The sequence below is a fragment of the Mustela putorius genome, unplaced genomic scaffold (genome assembly GCF_011764305.1).
Source record: "Mustela putorius furo isolate JIRA1106 unplaced genomic scaffold, ASM1176430v1.1 tig00000640_pilon_pilon_pilon, whole genome shotgun sequence".
Taxonomy (NCBI): Eukaryota; Metazoa; Chordata; class Mammalia; order Carnivora; family Mustelidae; genus Mustela; species Mustela putorius.
The window spans coordinates 8,030,684-8,049,563 of NW_025421432.1; the positions used below are offsets into that span (position 1 = coordinate 8,030,684).

Below are 18,880 nucleotides of genomic sequence, written 5' to 3' on the forward strand. Positions count from 1 at the left end.
AAAATATATGTTATTTAAAAAGCACAAATCTTAGTGTTAATACCGTATGTCCTTGAAGGGTGTATATGAGCCTTCCTTCTAAGAGATCCAGAATCTTAAGTGTACCGTCTGAAGAGGCCGTGATGAGGTAGTGGCCCGAAGGATGGAATGATACACAGTTAACTCCACCACTGTGAACTAATTCATGGGAAAGAAAAGCAACAAGTTCAGAGAACAATTTCTAATTCTAGAGATGTCTCTTTGCTCTGTTAGCAATATTAGCTTGGAAACAATAATCCGTTAAAGCCAATGTCTCCACGATACCAAAATTCCACATAGGTCACTAAAACAAGTAAGTAAGTAGCTTATGATCATAGATTCAACTCCCAGCAATGAGACTGAATAGCTTTAAAACTGGAAGTATGTCATGGAAGGATAAGCTAGTTAGCCATAACTATGAAGTCTTCAGACACATTACCAATATAATATAACCAAAAATGGATTGTAACGAGCTCACATATGGCATACAATCTAGCCTTAAATGAAATTTCATAACCGATTAGTGACTTGAGGCTTGGGTATGAAGAGTGTGGCAGTCTATTTGCAGAAGTGCAGTCTTGCTAGCTTCTCCGAGAATTCATTCCTGGACACCATCTTTCCAACAGGAGGCAGCATGACACAGCCATGAGAAGGCTGTTCTTCCTCGTACTTTATAAACAGATAACCCTAAGCTAGTTCTAGCAATTATTTTAGCAAGTTACTTATGCTCCTTAAGCTTCGATTTACTGATCTATAAAATGGGGGCAATAATAACAGTAACAATAATAATAATAGTAATAATAATAATAATATGTCCCAGGGTTGTTGTAAGGATTTAGCACAGTATTATACTTATTTTAAAAGGGAAATGTGAATTTAATATAAATCCAGTATCAACCAAGAAATCAACTCATTTCTCTTCTAGTTGCAATACATAGGCACAGGAAGACGCCATTTCCCACCACTTATAACACCTATTTGTGCTCACAGAACTTCTGATTCGGAATTCAGAATTAGTTTCTATCTCTCCTATTATGCAGAGAACCAACCTGTGAACGTCTCACTGCAGCTTCTTTTTTAGCGGCCCTGGCATCACTTTTGAGGCCCCTCCCCACCCCTCTCCACTCTGACACCTGTCCCAGCTTCCCACCATGCTGCTGACGGAGCTAACTGCTGTCCAGTCCATTCAAAGGCAGCCCCCTGCCTCCCTTGAAGAAGGGAGAAGCATGGGCTGCGGCTTAACGGTTTCCTGGAAGGGGCCAGGCGTCAACTGGATTTTGTTGTCATGGAAATTGTTACCTTGATAATGCTGAAGCAACTTGTTTACTCTTATATCCCAGATTTTCACGGTATGATCAGAACCTGCTGATGCTATGCATGTACCATTAGGGTTAAAATCCACAAAATTTGCAAACCTAGGAGGAAAGAATAAGGTAGCCTAATATTCTGATTTCTTTCCCTTCATTTCTTTATTTGAATTTTAATAATGAAATGTCGCCTTAGCAAACCAACCCATATAAATGCACAAAGGGAATGGACTTACCCTACAGAATCTGAGAAGTTATTAACACACTGCTTATTGGTGGTATCCCAAATTTTAATAGTTTTATCTTCACTGCATGATACAATTAGCCTTCCATCAGGTGAAAATCTGGAAAGCACAAGAAAGAAGACTGCCTTTGTGAAAGGCTGCTGACAGTCACTCACATGCCCTACCCCCCCGACACACACACGTCAGGCTGGACATATTAAATACCAGAGACCACAGTTACCACACCATGTAGCAAGGTCATATTCTACAACCATCTATCTAGCTACAAATAAGCAGGACAAATGACAATAACAGACCATATCAAAATACACTATACCGACCAACCAACTTTCCTTTTTCCTTTTATTAGTTGATTTAAATGATTTAGTTTTATGGCACTTGTTCTAGGTCTTTGATTCAACTCTTCACTCCTCCCAAGCTAAATACCTTATTTTAACAAAAAGCATTCATTATTTCTTTCTTCTACTTCTGTCATTTTCTGGTACTATCCCTATGACCCACAAGAGCCTTTACTACTCATCCCACTAACCTGTAGTGAAGCTTTCTGGAAGAAAAGGATTGGCATGTTGAGGATTAAAATTAAATGATACCACCAACAGAAGAATCACCTCCCTAAGCCTGTAACTTCCTGGACTTTGGGAGGCCGGAAATCTCCAGTGGATAGCTTATTTATACAGAACTGAAGATGCTCATTCATGGACACACCTATCATCCACATGACCCACTCAAAAACAAATGAGACAATTCTCAGACATCTCATCTACTGCTTTTATGCACTCTCCTCCCTTAAGAACCTTCTCGAGGTTATTCTTTTTCTTCTAAGTGGTAGGGGAAAAACAGAAGAAAAGATGACCAAGAAAAAAAAAATTAGACTATTAGGAAACTATGAATAGTATTTTTATTATTAATACTTTAGCAATAATGAAAACAAAAAAAAGAAGAAAGGACTTAGGTCATAGACCAATGATGTTTCAATTTTCTTTGTACTTTCCCTCTATGCCCAGATGACTGTAAAGGTCATTAATTAAGGGTGTGGGTTGTAACTGAAGAGCTTCTTGTTGATGTTGTTGTTCTCTCTCACTCTCTTCTCTCCTCCCTCCCTGTTCTTAAGACTGACCTAAAAAGAAGTCTTCCTGACAGAAACTTTGAATCTGTCATTTATGGACTTACCATATTTTTAAAAAGGGCGTAGAAGCACAATTCAGTTCTATGTGAAGTAATCTTTTAAAATTCTGGAAAGTGGGGCACCTGGGTAGTTCAGTGGACTAAGTATCTGCCTTTGGCTCAGGTCAGGATCCAAGGGCCCTGGGATTGAGCCCTGCATCGGGCTCCTTGTTCGGTGGGGAGCCTGATTCTCCGTCTGCCTGCTGCTCGCTCTCTTGCTCTCTCTCTGACAAATAAATAAAGAACATTTTAAAAATAAAATAAAATTCTGGAAAGTAACCTTGCAAGGAAATGCCTTCCATGCTGGGTAGTTCAGCTTGATTTGATTTGATTTTTTTTTTAAGATTTGATCTATTTACTTGAGACGGAGAAAGAGAGAAAGCACATGCACAGAGGGAGGAAAAGCAGACTCCCCACTGAGCAGGGGGCCTGATGCAGGGCTCAAACCCAAGACCATGAGATTGTGACCTGAGCCAAAGGCAGATGCTTAACCACTGAGCCATGCAGGCACCACTTGATTTTATGATAATATAATATTTTATTAATCTTTTCTTCCAGAAAATATGTCAGGAAGACTCACATATGAAAGGCAGTATTATAGAAATGCTTCAAACAGATATGTATTTTACGCAGATCCCGGGGAAGGAACACCTACTCACTATCCTCATAGAAATAAATTTTGCATAATAATGCAACTAATATAAGGAATCCATTGTTTCTTAATAACTTATGTTTTAAAAATCACTTACTATGAATATTTTAAAAAGTATTTCTAAGAGATTACTTGATTCATACATTTTAAGAAAGCAATGATTAAAGAATGGCTAATGGAATGACCAGATTAAAAATAAAGTCTAAAAACACTCACCCTTTGACATTACCTGCCAAATACCACCACTTCCATTATCGTCATTATCCTGCCTACATTATTGAGCACATATGTCTTAGAATGTTTCCTAACACATTACCTATAGCAACTCATTTAATCCTCAAAATAATCTACAGAGCAGGTGCTACTGGTATCCTCCATTTACAGGTGAGAATGCCCGGCCCCATAAAGGATCAGGAAACTGCCAGAGTCACACAGACAGGAAGGTCTGACCAGGCAGTCTGGCTCCACAGCCAAACCTCTCAGCCACTCTGCTGAAGTCCCTGAAAGGAAACTTTCTTCAACCAGCTAAATGATTTATAGCACAGTTCAGTGTGGCTTCTGGGTAATCACACAAAGTTCTAGGGTGAAGGGAAACCATGAGGCAGGGTTCTGAGGAGGCTATGTGACTGAGCTATAACTGGCAGGCTAGCCATCAGACTATCCTTTAATAAAAACTTGTCTGTGCTGCTAGACACTGTCAGTGTCCTTGGGGAGTTTATGGGGAAAATATTGATCCTTTCGTTCAAATATTTATTGCGCACCTGCCAAAACCTGGGCATTGTCCTGGGTAATGGGGATTAAGTGGTGAAGGAGACTGGTAAGATCCTGGCCCTCATGAGGTTTTTCATTCTAGGAAGGGCACACAAATAATAGCATTTTAGATAGTGCTAAGAAAACAGTCTGTAACAAAAAGGTGCCAATTTGTAGGTAGAAGTTAGAATGGAGCAAAGGGACTTTAAAGAAATTCACTAGTAAGTTAAAGAAGGGATCTTGGCTGGCTAGAAATTCATCCTGAGCCAGAGGACCTAGAGCCTGGGAGAATTTCCAGGTGCTAAAGAAACGAAGGGGATGAGAAGTCAGATAAGCCTAGAGTGAAGGGCAGCGGGGGCAGGGAGCGAGGGGTTCTACCCCCAGCTCAACACAACCAGAGAGGACTCAGGGTTGAAGCTGTCCCCTTCCTCTGGATACCACATTATGATCCCAACATATGTTCTCAAAAATGTTGCTGTTGTTGTTTGCCTTGGGAGGGGTTAAAAGTGAGGACAGTGGTTTGTATCTTATTTTCTTCCCTTTCATTTTAAATTAGTCACATCGAAAAGAGGATAGCCCCAATAAAACAGGCTTCTCTTTGCCCTGACTTTGGGGCAAAGGATCGTTCTTTCCTTTATCAGGACTTAAACAACATCTAACTGGGTTATTAATTTTAAGAATGTTAAAAGTATATAAAATTTCTACTGAAATATCAACAGATTTCAACCTAATTTAGCACCATTTAACTACCTTTTAAAACCTAGAAGGGGGGGGGTGGCTGCTCAGCGGGGAGTGTGCTTCTCCCTCTGCTTCTGCCCCTCCCCCTGCTCTCTCTCAAATAAATAAAATCTTTAAATAAAAATAAACAATTTGGGGGTGAAGTCTTTTGGGTTTCACATTAAGTATTATGTCATCTGTGAAGAGAGTTTGACTTCTTTGCCAATCTGAGTACCTTTTATTTCTTTGTGTTGTCTGATTGCTGTTGCTAGGACTTCTAGTGCTATGTTGAACAACTGTGCCGAGAGTGGGCATCCTTGTTGTGTTCCTGATCTCAGTGGGAAGGCTCTCAGCTTTTCCCCACTGAGAATGATATTCGCTGTGGGTTTTTCATAGATGGATTTTATGAAGTTGAGGAATGTTCCCTCTAGCCCTATACTCTGAAGAGTTTTAATCAGGAAAGGAATACTACTCAGACATCAGATAGGACAAATACCCAACTTCTGCATCAATATGGATGGGACTGGAGGAGATTGTGCTGAGTGAAGTGGTCAAGCAGAGAAAGTCAATTATCATATGTTTTCACTCACTTGTAGAGCATAATGAAGAACATGGAGGACATTAGGAGAAGGAAAGGAAAAGTGAATAGGAGGAAATCAGAGGGGGATCAACCATGAGAGGCTGTGGACTCTGAGAAACAAACTGAGGGTTTTAGAGGGGAGGGGGGCACTGGGGGATGGGTTAGCCTGGTGGTGGGTATTAAAGAGGGCACGTATTGCATGGAGCACAGGGTGTTGTACATAAACAATGAATCTTGAAACACTACATCAAAAACTAATGATGTATTTTATGGTGAATAACATAATAAAAATATAAATAAATAAATAAAACCTCTAGAGTGTGTCACTGACATGGACATTAATTAGTAGTGACTACTGGATTAGCACACATGAATTATCTATAAGGTACCTGGGAAATTAACTGAACTAAAATTACTTCAACATAGTGATACTCATTTGAGAGAATCAGAAAATTACTGGACTTCTTTCTAGAAAAACTGGTTCACAGGTCCTTGAGAATAGCCCAATAATATCACAGAAGTTCTTTAACTTGGAATCTATGGATTTCCTAAAACTGTATGTAGAATTATATTATTATATGCATAGCCATAGAGTTATTAACTCATTAGAGAGCCAAAGGGGTTCATGAATCATGAGAAGTTTCAGTGTTTCTAAGAAATCAAAATTTTCCTTTGGAAATTTCTTATCGTTGGAATGAATACTCTCTCTATAAAATGACCATTCCAGCCCTCAGGGCTCTGACACCAGAGTAGGCACTGTTCCATGTCCCTTAAGAAACAAATAATCAGTAATTGGTACTCTGAAGTCAGCAACTATTCAATAGGAGAGGGAAGCAGTAAAAAGTAGTGGAAATAAGACTGTCAGTACATGGTCCTGGATTCTAGGGCCAATTTTGCAACTGCCCAGCTCTGTAACCTTGTGAAATTCAAAACCACACTGGCCACTGTTTTCTATTTGTATAATGAGGGAGTTTGGATTGCATTCAGACCTAAACTTTCATAGACTCATTAAAAATATATATATATTGGCAGTCTCAGAGTTTGCTTTGGTGGGATTTTGTGTTTGCATACTGAAGGTGAAGTTCAAGGAAATAAGCAAAACATCTGTGTGTGTGCGGTGTTTTTTTTTTTTTAAGTGCTGGTCAGCATCAGAAGAGAACACATCTGTTAATGACAGGAACAGGATTTATTCCTACAGCTGCTGAGAGACAAAAAGCAGATGAAAGAGATATAAAAAGATGTAACTATGCCATGGAACATGCTAATTACTCGTTGGGTCATTTACCGCTTATATGCCCAGACTTCTCTCCGGGGATCTCCACCCATAAATACAACTGCCTACTGGGTGTCTCCTCTTGGATACCCTGAAGGTTCCTCCAACTCTGAACTTGTCCAAATCTGAACTCATCGTCTACCTTCCCAAACTGCTCCTTCTCAGTATTCCTTAAAAGGAATACTGAGAAGCCTAGGAGTCATGTTTTGTGCCTCTTTCTCCTCCTCCACACCCCCCCACTCCAATCCATTATCAGGCCTGTCACTTCAAACCATAATGGGAACTACTGTCTTCCATTCTCCGCAGGCAATAAAAGTGATCTTTAAACACTGAATTAAATTCCTCTGATTAAAATGCTTTGATGATTTTGCATTTCCCTTGAGGAAAAGCCTGGCATCCTTCCCACTGCTTACCAGGTCCTCCAGAGTCTCCCCTCCTGTCTCACCATCATCCTGCGTACTCTTCCTGACACGTGTGTTTCTCCTCTCAGGTCCCTGCCCCTGTCTCAGGAAGTGTCTTCACGTGCTATTCCCTGTGCCTCAAATGCTGCCCCCTACTCTTTACCTAGTTTAAAAAACCTAAGAGGATTTTACTTGTCCTGTAAGCCTCCTGCTCAGCATCACTTCCTCAGGAAGTCTTCTAGACCACCCCTGCGCTCGCAGCTTAGTTCCTCAATGTGGGTCCTTAGAGTAGCTCAGAGTCGCACTTAGGTCACACTTGTAACCAAACATTCTGTTGTCTTCCCCAACAAATGTAAACACCAAGAAGATAGAAACCACATCTGTCTTGTTCACTGTTACACTTCCAGACACAGTAGATGGCACTGAGTAGGTCTAGGTAAATATTTCAGGCATTTAAAAGACTTTTTTTTTTTTTAAAGAAAATTGGGTCCAATTTAAAATATTTTAACCAATGAAAGCTGATGTTTAAAATCTTTGCAATTTGTTGCACAGCATGAATATACCCAATGACACTTAACTTTATACTTTAAAATAGTTAAAACGGTAAGCTCTATAATATATGTATCTTACCACTGTGAAGGAAAAAACCTCTGTAGTTCAGGTGGTCAAAGATCACTTGTAACACTACCAACAAGTGAAAATTAAAGGTAGATTTTTTTCCCCCTAAAAAGTAATGCTGGAAAAGCGATAATGTTGGAAACATCTCAAAAGGCTATGTTTATTTATTTTTTTAAATAAATGTTTGTTTATTTATTTGACACTCAGAGATAACAAGGAGGCAGAGAGAGAGAAAGGAGGAGGCAGGCTCCCCGCTGAGCAGAGAGCCCGATGTGAAGCTCGATCCCAGGACCCTGGGATCATGACCTGAACCGAAGGCAGCGGCTTAACCCACTGAGCCACCCAGGTGCCCCGGCTATGTTTATTTTTAATGGAGGATACCATAGAAAAGCATACAGAATGCTAGAGTACACATGATTTTAAGAAAATAGGGCTACAGGAGTGCCTGGGTGGCTCAGTGGGTTAAAGCCTCTGCCTTCTGCTCAGGTCATGATCCCAGCTTCCTGGGATCAAGCCCCACATCGGGCTCTCTGCTCAACGGGGAGCCTGCTTCCCCCTCTCTCTGCCTGCATCTCTGCCTACTTGTGATCTCTGTCTGTCAAATAAATAAATAAAATCTTAAAAAAAAAAAGGGGGGGGTACAATAAGTTTTACCTATTAGAAAAATTCTTTGCCACTGGAAAGAGAACATATTGCTCATATTTTAAATATAGATATAGATATCAAATGATAAATGTTTTCTTCAATACTCATTAAAGAAAAACTGAATGTTAAAAAAATGGGAAATACAGTAAGTAAAAATAGTCTATCGTCCCATCACTCAAAATCACACTTAACATTGTATGTATGATAGCTACTTGATCTTTTATATTATAATGAATTCTGAGTTTTGCTCTCCCTTCCTCACATAAATATTTTCATGTCATTACTTATATATAGTCCCCTTTTAATGGCTATACAATAGTTTAAGTTTATTTAACTAGATTTTTGGGGAAAAATTCATTCTTTCTGACTTCTCACGATTATAAATTATACTGAAAGCAGTATCTTGGAATACAAAGCTTTTTCTTTTGCACATAAAAGAGTATTTACATAGAATATATTTCCAATTGTGAAGTCATTGCAACAAAGATACCTGATAGATTTTGCAAACTGATTTCTAAAAAGACTATACTAATTTATATTTTAAGAGCATGAATATATTTCCCAAGAGAGAGAGTACCTTAAAAATATTTCTGTGAATTAAAATGTATGATTATAAACAGCAGCCACTTCAAAGAACGTAGCAAGGTATTCATCACTTCTTACATGAATAGGTACCATCTCTATGCCACACAGAGGCTCTAAGAACAAAATTATGGTAAGTACCAAGCATAGACAGACACAGAATTTTAATTACTTAAGTCCATGCCATACATTAAAACGAATATACTTAGGAGAAAAACTCTGCTGACCCTCTATATTTGTTTACATATACTTCTTACATATTAGGAGGAAAAGCAGTATCTTTGGACCATTTTTAATGTTTAGCTCATCTACAAATTTTGTACATGATGGTATACAATAAAGATCCCACTTTATATTCTTCCAAACAGAAATCCAATTATAACTATAGATTAAATAGTCCATCCACTTCCCCAGTTATTGGAAACACCATCTAAGGCATATATCTGCCTGCTTCTAGACTTTCTATGGCTTATTTACCTAATAGCGTACCATTATCACCATATTTTAATTTGTATAATTTTATACTGTGTTCTGACAGCAGGTTGGACAAGTTTCTTCTCATTTTTTTCTTGGCTATTCTTACACATATAACTCATCCATATGAATTTTGAAATTGGCTTGGTAGGCTCCACTAAATTCATTTGGCAGAACTTCTAGACAGAGGGAGTAATGGTTATCAGGCTTATTCTCCTATAAACAAACCTACAACTGGGCAAAATATATGAAGCAACTATTTTTAGGCACCAGTGAAGGTTCACGGCGTTGTGAATCTTGCGAGAGAAGGAATATGAGGTGGGATGAGATCTATCCCACATACGTACCTACAAGCATTTTCCAAACCATGGCATGAGAACATAGGGTCCAAGGAGACCGTCCAGTCTGACTGAGCAGAGGAAACAGAAATCAGAATTCAGAACTGGACTAAAGGGCTAGAATTTTGGAGGCGTGTGAGAGAGGAGCTACAAAGAGCAGAAACCCTCCAAAAATCTGCCTCCAACCCCCCTTGAGTCTAGTCAAATACAAAGCTGCTTATGCTCTGACAAGGCTTGACAGTGAGCAACCACTGGAGACTAAGAGCTGAACAGAGATGCCAGATGTTACACAGTACTCAAAGATGTTCAAGTTCTGGGCAGACCTTGCTAAATGCTTCAGGCATTTGGTTGAGGCCCTAGAAAGGCCACTAGTACTACAGCCCAAATGTAAATGCTACTCTAGATATACCCTAAAAGAGCCCAAATCCAAGCCTTAAGAGAATCTAGCTGAACCAGCAGAAAGCTAACTGCTTACAAGAACAAAACTCATCACTTTCTAGAGATGACAGAGTAATCTCAAACACTTAGCAGTGTTTGGGCACACAATTAAAAATAAAAAATTACAAGACCTACAAAGCGGCAGAGAATCTTGACCCAAACGGCATAGACATTGGAATTAGCAGATCACATGCCAGGGAGCCTCTGCCTCTCCGCAGACTTGAACCAACCACACTGCTGCACCTGAGAGGTAACCCTGTCACCAGAGAGGAGGTGTCCAGTAATGGCAGGAGGCAAGAGTGGTCAGTGTGTCTCCTGCCTGGCCTTGGGAAGCGGGTCGAGGACCCAACCAGCTGATCATGTAGCTTCCTGGGCTGGTGTGTGCATGTGGCCAAGATGACCCATCACACGGTCCGAACCCAAGAAAACTATTCATCAAGATAATTTTTCAACAAACTTCCTTGCTTTAGTTCCAGGACACTTCAAGCCCTTATCCTGACTTTGTCAGCTAAGGAGGAAGGCCTTGACGGAAGCAGGCAAATATTCTAGTCCCTCTGAAAATAAGTAAAGTGGCATGTGGCTTGTGTTTCGACTCTCCTCCAGTTTATTATGCATGACTCAGTGCCTCAGAACATTCTCACCTCTGACTAAAAAGTGAAATAGAACTTCTGGTCCTTCAGAGCTTTGGAATAAAGTTCTGGACTGGGCTGACCCTAGCAAGGCTAAGTTCTCACAGAAAGCTGCATAAACACTGCAGAGGCTGGGCTTGAATGGTCAGTTGGGCCCTCTCAACGTTCCTCTAATCTAACTACAATAGCATGAACCAAGAAAAAAAACATAATAAATGCATGAGAAAGAATCTCTAAGTATGCTGTAAGCACATAAATGGAAAGTTGCCCAAAAGATGATATCCTTATTCATTAAATTTAACCAAATTATTTATCAAAGAACATTCTTCCAGAGAGGCCTCTACAGAGTTTCCCATGAACCACTCATGCCAAACAGAAAACAATGGGTAACATAAGACAACTGTTAATCAAGATAAAGAGTCATATTGATATGAATACATTAATAGTAGGGGATCTTAATATAACACTCTCAGTAACAGACAGATCACCTAAGCAGAAAATCAATAAAGAAACAAGAGCACTGAATGACACATTGGACCATATGGACCTCATAGATAAATACAGAACATTCCACCCAAAAACAGAATACTCATTCTTCTCGAGTGCACATGGAACTTTCTACAGAATAGACCACAAACTCTGTCACAAATCAGGGCTAAACCGATACCAAAAGACTGAGATTATTCCCTGCATATTCTCAGATCACAATGCTTTGAAACTGAAGCTCAACCACAAGAAAAAGTTCAGAAGGAATTAAAACACCTGGAAGCTAAAGACCACCTTGCTTAGGAATGCTGGGATCAACCAGGAAATCAAAGAATTTAAATAATTCATGGAAACCAATGAGAATGAAGACACTTCGGTCCAAAACCTATGGGATACAGCGAAGGCAGTACTAAGGTAGAAATACATAGCCATCCAAGCCTCCCTCAAAAGAACTGAAAAATCCAGAATATACCAGCTCTCTTTACACCTTAAAGAACTGGAGGGTCAACAACAAATTAAGCCAATTCAACATACAAGAAGGGAAATAATCAAGATTAGAGCAGAGATCAATGAGATAGAAACCAGAGATACAGTAGAAAATATCAATGAAACTAGAAGCTGGTTTTTTGAAAGAATCAATAAGATCAATAAACCATTGGCCAAACTAATCCAAAAGAAAAGAGAGAAGACCCAAATTAATAAAATTATGAATGAAAAGGGAGAGATCACAACTACCACCAAGGAAATAGAAATAGTCATCAGAAATTATTATCAACAGTCATATGCCAGTAAGTTAAGCAACCTAGATGAAATGGATGCATTCCTGGAAAACTATAAAGTCCCAAAACTGAACCAGAAAGAAACTGACCACCTGAATAGACCGATACCTAGTAATGAGATTGAAGTAGTGATCAAAAACCTCCCAAAAAACAAGAGCCTAGGACCTGATGGATTCCCTGGGGAATTCTACCAAACTTTCAAAGAAGAAATAACACCTATTCTCCTGAAGCTGTTTCAAAAAATTGAAGCAGAAGGAAAACTTCCAGACTCTTTTTTGAAGCCAGCATTACCCTGAACCCCAAACCAGGCAAAGAACCCACTAAAAAGGAGAATTTCAGACCAATATCTCTGATGAATATGGATGCTAAGATTCTCAACAAGATCCTAGCTAATAGGATCCAACAGTATATTAAAAAGATTATCCACCATGACCAGGTAGGATTTATCCCGGGGATGCAAGGGTGGTTCAACATTCGTAAGTCAATCAATGTGACAGAACAAATCAATAAGAGAAGAGAGAAGAACCACATCATCCTCTCAATTAATGCAGAAAAAGCATTTGACAAAATCCAGCATCCGTTCCTGATTAAAATGCTTCAAAGTATAGGGATAGAGGGAACATTCCTGAACTTCATAAAATCTATCTATGAAAAATCCACAGCGAATGGGAAAAAGCTGACAGCCTTCCCTTTGAGATCAGAAATATGACAAGGATGCCCACTCTCACCACTCTTATTCAACATAGTATTAGAAGTCCTAGCAACAGCAATCAGACAACAAAAAGAAATAAAAGGTATTCAAATTGGCAGTGAAGAAGTCAAATTCTCTCTCTTTGCAGATGACATGATACTTTATATGGAAAACCCAAAAGACTCCACCCCAAACTACTAGAACTCATTCAGCAATTCAGTAATGTGTCAGGATGCAAAATCAATGTACAGAAATCAGTTGCTTTCTTATACTCTAACAATGAAAACACAGAATGGGAAATTAGAGAATCGATTCCATTTACTATACCACCAAGAACCATAAGATACCTGGGAATAAACCTAACCAAAGAGGTAAAGGATCTGTACTGAATGAACTACAGAAAACTCATAAAAGAAACTGAAGAAGACACAAAAAGATGGAAGACCATTCCATGCTCATGGAACAGAAGAATAAACATTGTTAAAATGTCTATACTGCCTAGATCAATCTATACTTTCAATGCCATTCTGATCAAAATTCCACTGGCATTTTTCAAAGAGCTGGATCAAACAATCGTAAAATTTGTATGGAATCCAAAGAGACCCTGAATTGCTAAGGAAATGTTGAAAAAGAAAAACAAAACTGGGGGCATCATATTGCCTGACTTCAAGCTTTACTACAAAGCTATGATCACCAAGACAGCATGGTACTGGCATAAAAACAGACACACAGGCCAGTGGAACACAGTAGAGAGCCCAGATATGGACCCTCAACTCTATGGTCAAATAATCTTCGACAAAGCAGGAAAAAATATACAGTGGAAAAAAGACAGTCTCTTCCAATAAATGGTGCTGGAAAAACTGGACAGCTATGTATATTAGAATGAAATTCAACCATTCTCTTATACCAAAGATAAACTAGAAATGGATAAAAGACTTCAATGTGAGGCAGCAATCCATCAGAATCCGAGAGAAGAACATAGGCAGTAATCTCTTCAACATCAGCCACAGCAACTTCTTTCAAGATATGTCTCCAAAGGCAAAGGAAACAAAAGTGAAAATGAATTTTTGGGACTTCATCAAGATCAAAAGCTTCTGCACAGCAAAGGAAACAGTCAACAAAACAAAGAGGCAACCCACGAAACGGGAGAAGATATTTGCAAATGACAATACGGACAAAGGGCTGATATCCAAGATCTATAAAGAACTCCTCAAACTCAACACACACAGAACAGATAATCATGTCCAAAAATGGGCAGAAGACATGAACAGACACTTCTCCAATGAAGACATATGAATGGCTATCAGACACATGAAAAAATGTTCATCATCACTAGCCATCAAGGAGATTCAAATCAAAACCACATAGAGATACCACCTTACACCAGTTAGAATGGCCAAAATCAACAAGACAATAAACAACAACTGTTGGAGAGGATGTGGAGAAAGGAGAACCCTCTTACACTGTTTGTGGGAATGTAAGTTGGTGCAGCCACTTTGGAAAACAGTATGGAGATTCCTCAAACAACTAAAAATAGAGCTACCCTATGACCTGCAATGGCACTAGTAGGCATTCACTCCAAAGATACTGATGTAGTGAAAAGAAGGGCCATCTGTAATCCAATGTTCATAGCAGCAATGGCCACAGTTGCCAACGGTGGAAAGAACCAAGATGCCCTTCAACAGACGAATGGATAAAGAAGATATGGTCAATATCTCCAATGGAGTATTATGCCTCCATCAGAAAGGATGAATACCTAACTTTTATATCAACATGGATGGGACTGGAAGAGATTCTGCTGAGTGAAATAAGTCAAGCAGAGAGAGTCAATTACCATATGGTTTCGCTTATTTGTGGAGCATAAGGAATAACACAGAGGACATGGGGAGATGGATAGGAGAAGGGAGTTGGGGGAAACCGGAGGGGGAGACGAACCATGAGAGACTGTGGGCTCTGAAAAACAATCTGAGGGTTTTGAAGGGGTGCAGGTGGGAGGTTGGGGGAGCCTGGTGGTGGGTATTATGGAGGGCATGTATTGCATGGAGCATTGGGTGCGGTGCATATACAATGAATTCTGGAACACTGAAAAGAGAAATTCAAAAAAATAAATTAAAAAGAAAACGCCAGGTAAAAAAGAAAACAAGAAATCCATCTCAGAACAAGGTAGACAAGGTGAGAATAAGGCATTCTATAAAAGAGCAGGTGAGCTCAATACAAAATTATCAATCTGAACAGGGATTGGGAAAAAAATGGGAAAAAAAAAAGTGAAGTCCCATACACATTCTCCATCACAACATGCATGTATAGTCCTCTTTTATTTGATATTAAAAATACACAGAAATGACTCTTCCTTGAAGAAGCCCATGAAAACTCCCACCTAAGCTGCCTGCACACCCCTCACTGATTCATTCAACCTACATTTTTACACACCTCCTCTGAGCCTTCTCCACTCCATACTAACATGACGGTGCTTCTCATACTGTGTAAGACTCTATTTCCAACACTCATCTCTGCCCCCTGCCCCTCCCCCACCACTGCCTTCCCGCCTTCAAGCAAGGTCACCTGAGCAGAGATGCCTTGTCACTGGGATGTAAGAGCACCCTGCAACCCCAGCACTCTCTATCTGGTTACCCTAGAGAATTTTTCTGCAGAGCACGTATCACTAACATATTTTTTAAATTGTCTACCTCCCTTTGGTAGAAGGAACTCTACAAGACTGGGAATTTTGGTTTGCTTTCTATGGTAGCTACAGAATTTAGAACAGTGCTTGTCAAGGGAATACAACAGGAATAAAATACTTGTAATTCAAAGTCCGACAGGGAAGAGAGGCTGAAGCAGACAGATCTCCTCAAAGGGACAATGCAGTGGCACAAAGGGCTTCAGATAAGCTGGGCTTGGGAGAGTCAGAAACCTCTCCTGCGGGGGGAGATGCAGAACAGGACTGTGAAGGGAGCGTGGATTTAGGGGGCATTGTAGACAGGGCAGGCAGCATGTGGAAAAGGCATAGAACATAACAGAACATCGCACATGGGAACTCTGCATAGAGTCAAGAAGGGGATGGTGACACGGACAAAAGACAAGGTTGTAACAGCAAGGCAGAGCAGACGTGCCAGGGCAAGGAATCACTGAGTGGTTTTAACCTGAGGAGCCCTGTGACCGGATCTGCATTTCACCAGGGTCTCCATGGAGACTGCAGAGCTGGTGGGGGTGGAGTGGGGAAGGAAGGTAAATCTGTGGAGAGGATACATCACCGGGTGCCACAATAACTCCCACTTTTCCAAAACACTGTTCCACTATCACATCTTATAAAAAGTGCCTTTAAAAAATAAAGTGAGAATTTCTAAGGCTGGTTTCTCACACGCACATACATGCCCACATGCAAACACATGCTCATAAAACCAGGTATGACCCTTTCCAGAAACCGCAGAGGTAATTAGACAGCAATGTTCTCTCTCTCCAGCTCACAGTCTAATGCCCCAAGTCAGCTCTTTGCCCACACTGTCCTTCAGCAGCCGCAGGTTTAAATAAGCCTAAGGGGCTCTTGGCTGGTTCTGTCAGAAGGGTATGTGACTCTTGATCTCAGGGTCATAAATTCAAGCCCCACTTGGGGTGTAGGGATTACTAAAACAAATAAATAAACTTAAGGAAAAAAAGAAGGAAAGAAAAAGGAAATAAGCCTGACATAGAAATCCCAAGGCAAGGGCCTGCCGTTCTAACAAGACTCACTAACTCCGGCAGGCAGGAGATGCCCTGTTCCAGGCGGCAAGCCTGAGCTCAATACCCTCCGCTGGGACTGGAGATTAGGCCATGCCAGCATGGTACATCACATGAGGGACTGCGGGGGAGCACTGGTTCCTCGGGGAAAACTTGGCACCATCTCCAGAAAACAGAACAGATGCTAGGCAGACAGACAAGGAGGGTTCAACCATCACCTCCTCCTCTCTAACTGATGAGGGAGAATGTTTTTCGGGGCTCTTCCCCAATGCCTAAGTCTCTCCCTAACCAGTGCTGTCCAGGCGGAGGAATGGCAGGCTTTTGGCATCACTCAGCCCTGCACAGTCTCTCTCATCCCCACAACAGTCTATTTGAGATGCCCCATTACCCTCACCTCCCACTGGGCTGAGAGCGTAGACTGACTTGCTGAAGAGTAATGATGCGGCACAGGGAGGCCTATGAGTCTTGGCCTGGCTCATGCCAACGCTCTAAAGCAAGGGTGCTGTGGGATGTAAGACCAATTAGCCGAGAGCTCCGGAAAGATCAGGCTTCCTCCCCATTCCAAGCTCTCTAGTATCTCGGAGTCACCGGGAGGATGAAGTCCAAAGTCTTTTTCATGACATCCATGACAATGAGCCTTCCCCAGCTCTCCCCCCTCCTCCCCACTTGTCATTTCACTCCTCACACCTGGCAACAGCTGAATAATTCATGTTCCCAGAGCACAAAACCTTTCCCCAGGCCACAGGGCGTCCTCTGGCTGATTTCCACTGTGAATGGCTTGCCACCCTTCCCCATCTGACAAGACGCTGCTGCCTCTTCTCCTGCCCGTCTGTCGGTGCTGGGCCTGAAATGCCTCCCCGGCTTCTCCTCGTGCAGGTCTAGTGCAGTGCCCCACTGCCCACTCCCTTATCACCTGTGCATCACCTTCCCACAGGGTACATTGAGTTTATAATTTTTAAAAGTATAATTTGTATCCATTTTTCCTATTGAACTATAGAATATAAAAGCTCCCTGAGGCCCAGACTGTGGATCTCTACCTACCTAACACGCAGCACAGATGTGCAGTGCATAGCAGGGCTATGCTCATTAAAGGAATATTCTGAAAACCAGATTTTTACATTATTGGTGACCTTTCAACATTTCCTAAGTGCTTCTGTCTTGTATTAGCAATAACTTTTCTTCTGCATGTATATTATACTAGATGATTCAGGACAAGGGCAAGGAATAATACCTCCTAGAATTTACTACAGGAAAAATTTTGTCTTATCTGAACAGCTTGATAGGATTTCTTTTTGTTGTAGGAATACAAAAGTACGTCAGCCACCATCATCCCATTAATACCTTGGCTGCAGGAAACTCAGTCTAGACCTGCCAGATGTGCACTAAGCAAGGTCAGGTTCTTGACCACACAGCTCTCTGGCATATACAGAAAGAAGACTGAGATGGCCAGAGCCAAAAGTACTGGAGACCTTTGAAGGGAAAAAAAACAAAAACAAAAACAAACTATTGACTAAAAGTATGACCTTATTTTTATTTTCCTTAGATTCATTACCCTAGATTATAATCAACACCTGAATGATAATGTTCTACGGAGAGCATGCTAACAGGAACGCGGGATGTAAGGCGAGACAGACAGGGCTGGGCTCCCCCTGCCCCATATCCTGGCTGGAGATGCCGTCACACCTTGTTTCCTCCAGCGTGCACCAAGTCTGCTGGCTGCAAGCTTCACACATTGTCCCCTAAAGGCCATGACTATGCTAGCCCCCTCCTTTGGCGAGCTGTCCTCTCTCTCCACCACCAGAATGCATGGTTGGTATGTACTCTCACCCCTCAGCCAGCCAGGGTCACTGGTCTCATCGGGCGCCTGCCTAACCTGACGCAACCAGTGTCTCACTGCCTGAAGGGATGGGCACGGGATCCAAGCTGAGAGCTGCCCCTGGCACTTTTCTAACTGGTGTTAGGAGGAGCTTTTCTTGTCCAGTCACAGAGCTGTGAGGACTTTGCCAAGAGCTGGCAGTGACCTCAGCAGCGGGGTGTTTGAGAGAATAGAGCCGGCATGTAGGGAGGCCTACAGAGCCACTGGAGGCGTTGGAGTCCCTGCTTCTAGTGTTCCCTGTCTTCACTCCAATGTTATCAAACATCAGCTAATTAACCACCTTGAGAGGAAAAAAAATAGTTTATTTGGGTTTCTATCACTTTCAAGTAGATGAGTGCTAATTTTAACTCTGAAACTCAGTTCCCCTATCTGTAAAACTGGGAAAATAAAACAGTAATAGCCCTATCTTCCCATGGCAGCTGGGGAAATATTTTAAGTACTTCAGCAGTGTGTTTCTTAAGTACTTTCTGTTCTTAAGAACAGAAAGGGACACCTACAATAGC

General features: G+C 41.0%; 1 protein-coding gene across 6 annotated transcripts in view; it reads right to left on the bottom strand.

Annotated features, from left to right (window-relative positions):
* The window catches only part of POC1B (POC1 centriolar protein B), a 97,356-nt gene that overhangs the window by 50,834 nt on the left and 27,642 nt on the right, over positions 1-18,880 (bottom strand). For all 6 annotated transcript variants that reach the window (XM_045082977.1, XM_045082973.1, XM_045082974.1 and 3 more), the window contains 3 exons: positions 1,562-1,669; positions 1,318-1,433; positions 44-177 (listed from right to left, as the gene is read on the bottom strand). In XM_045082977.1, the coding sequence (XP_044938912.1) occupies positions 44-177; positions 1,318-1,433; positions 1,562-1,669 (358 nt within the window). The remainder of the gene's footprint in view (positions 1-43; positions 178-1,317; positions 1,434-1,561; positions 1,670-18,880) is intronic.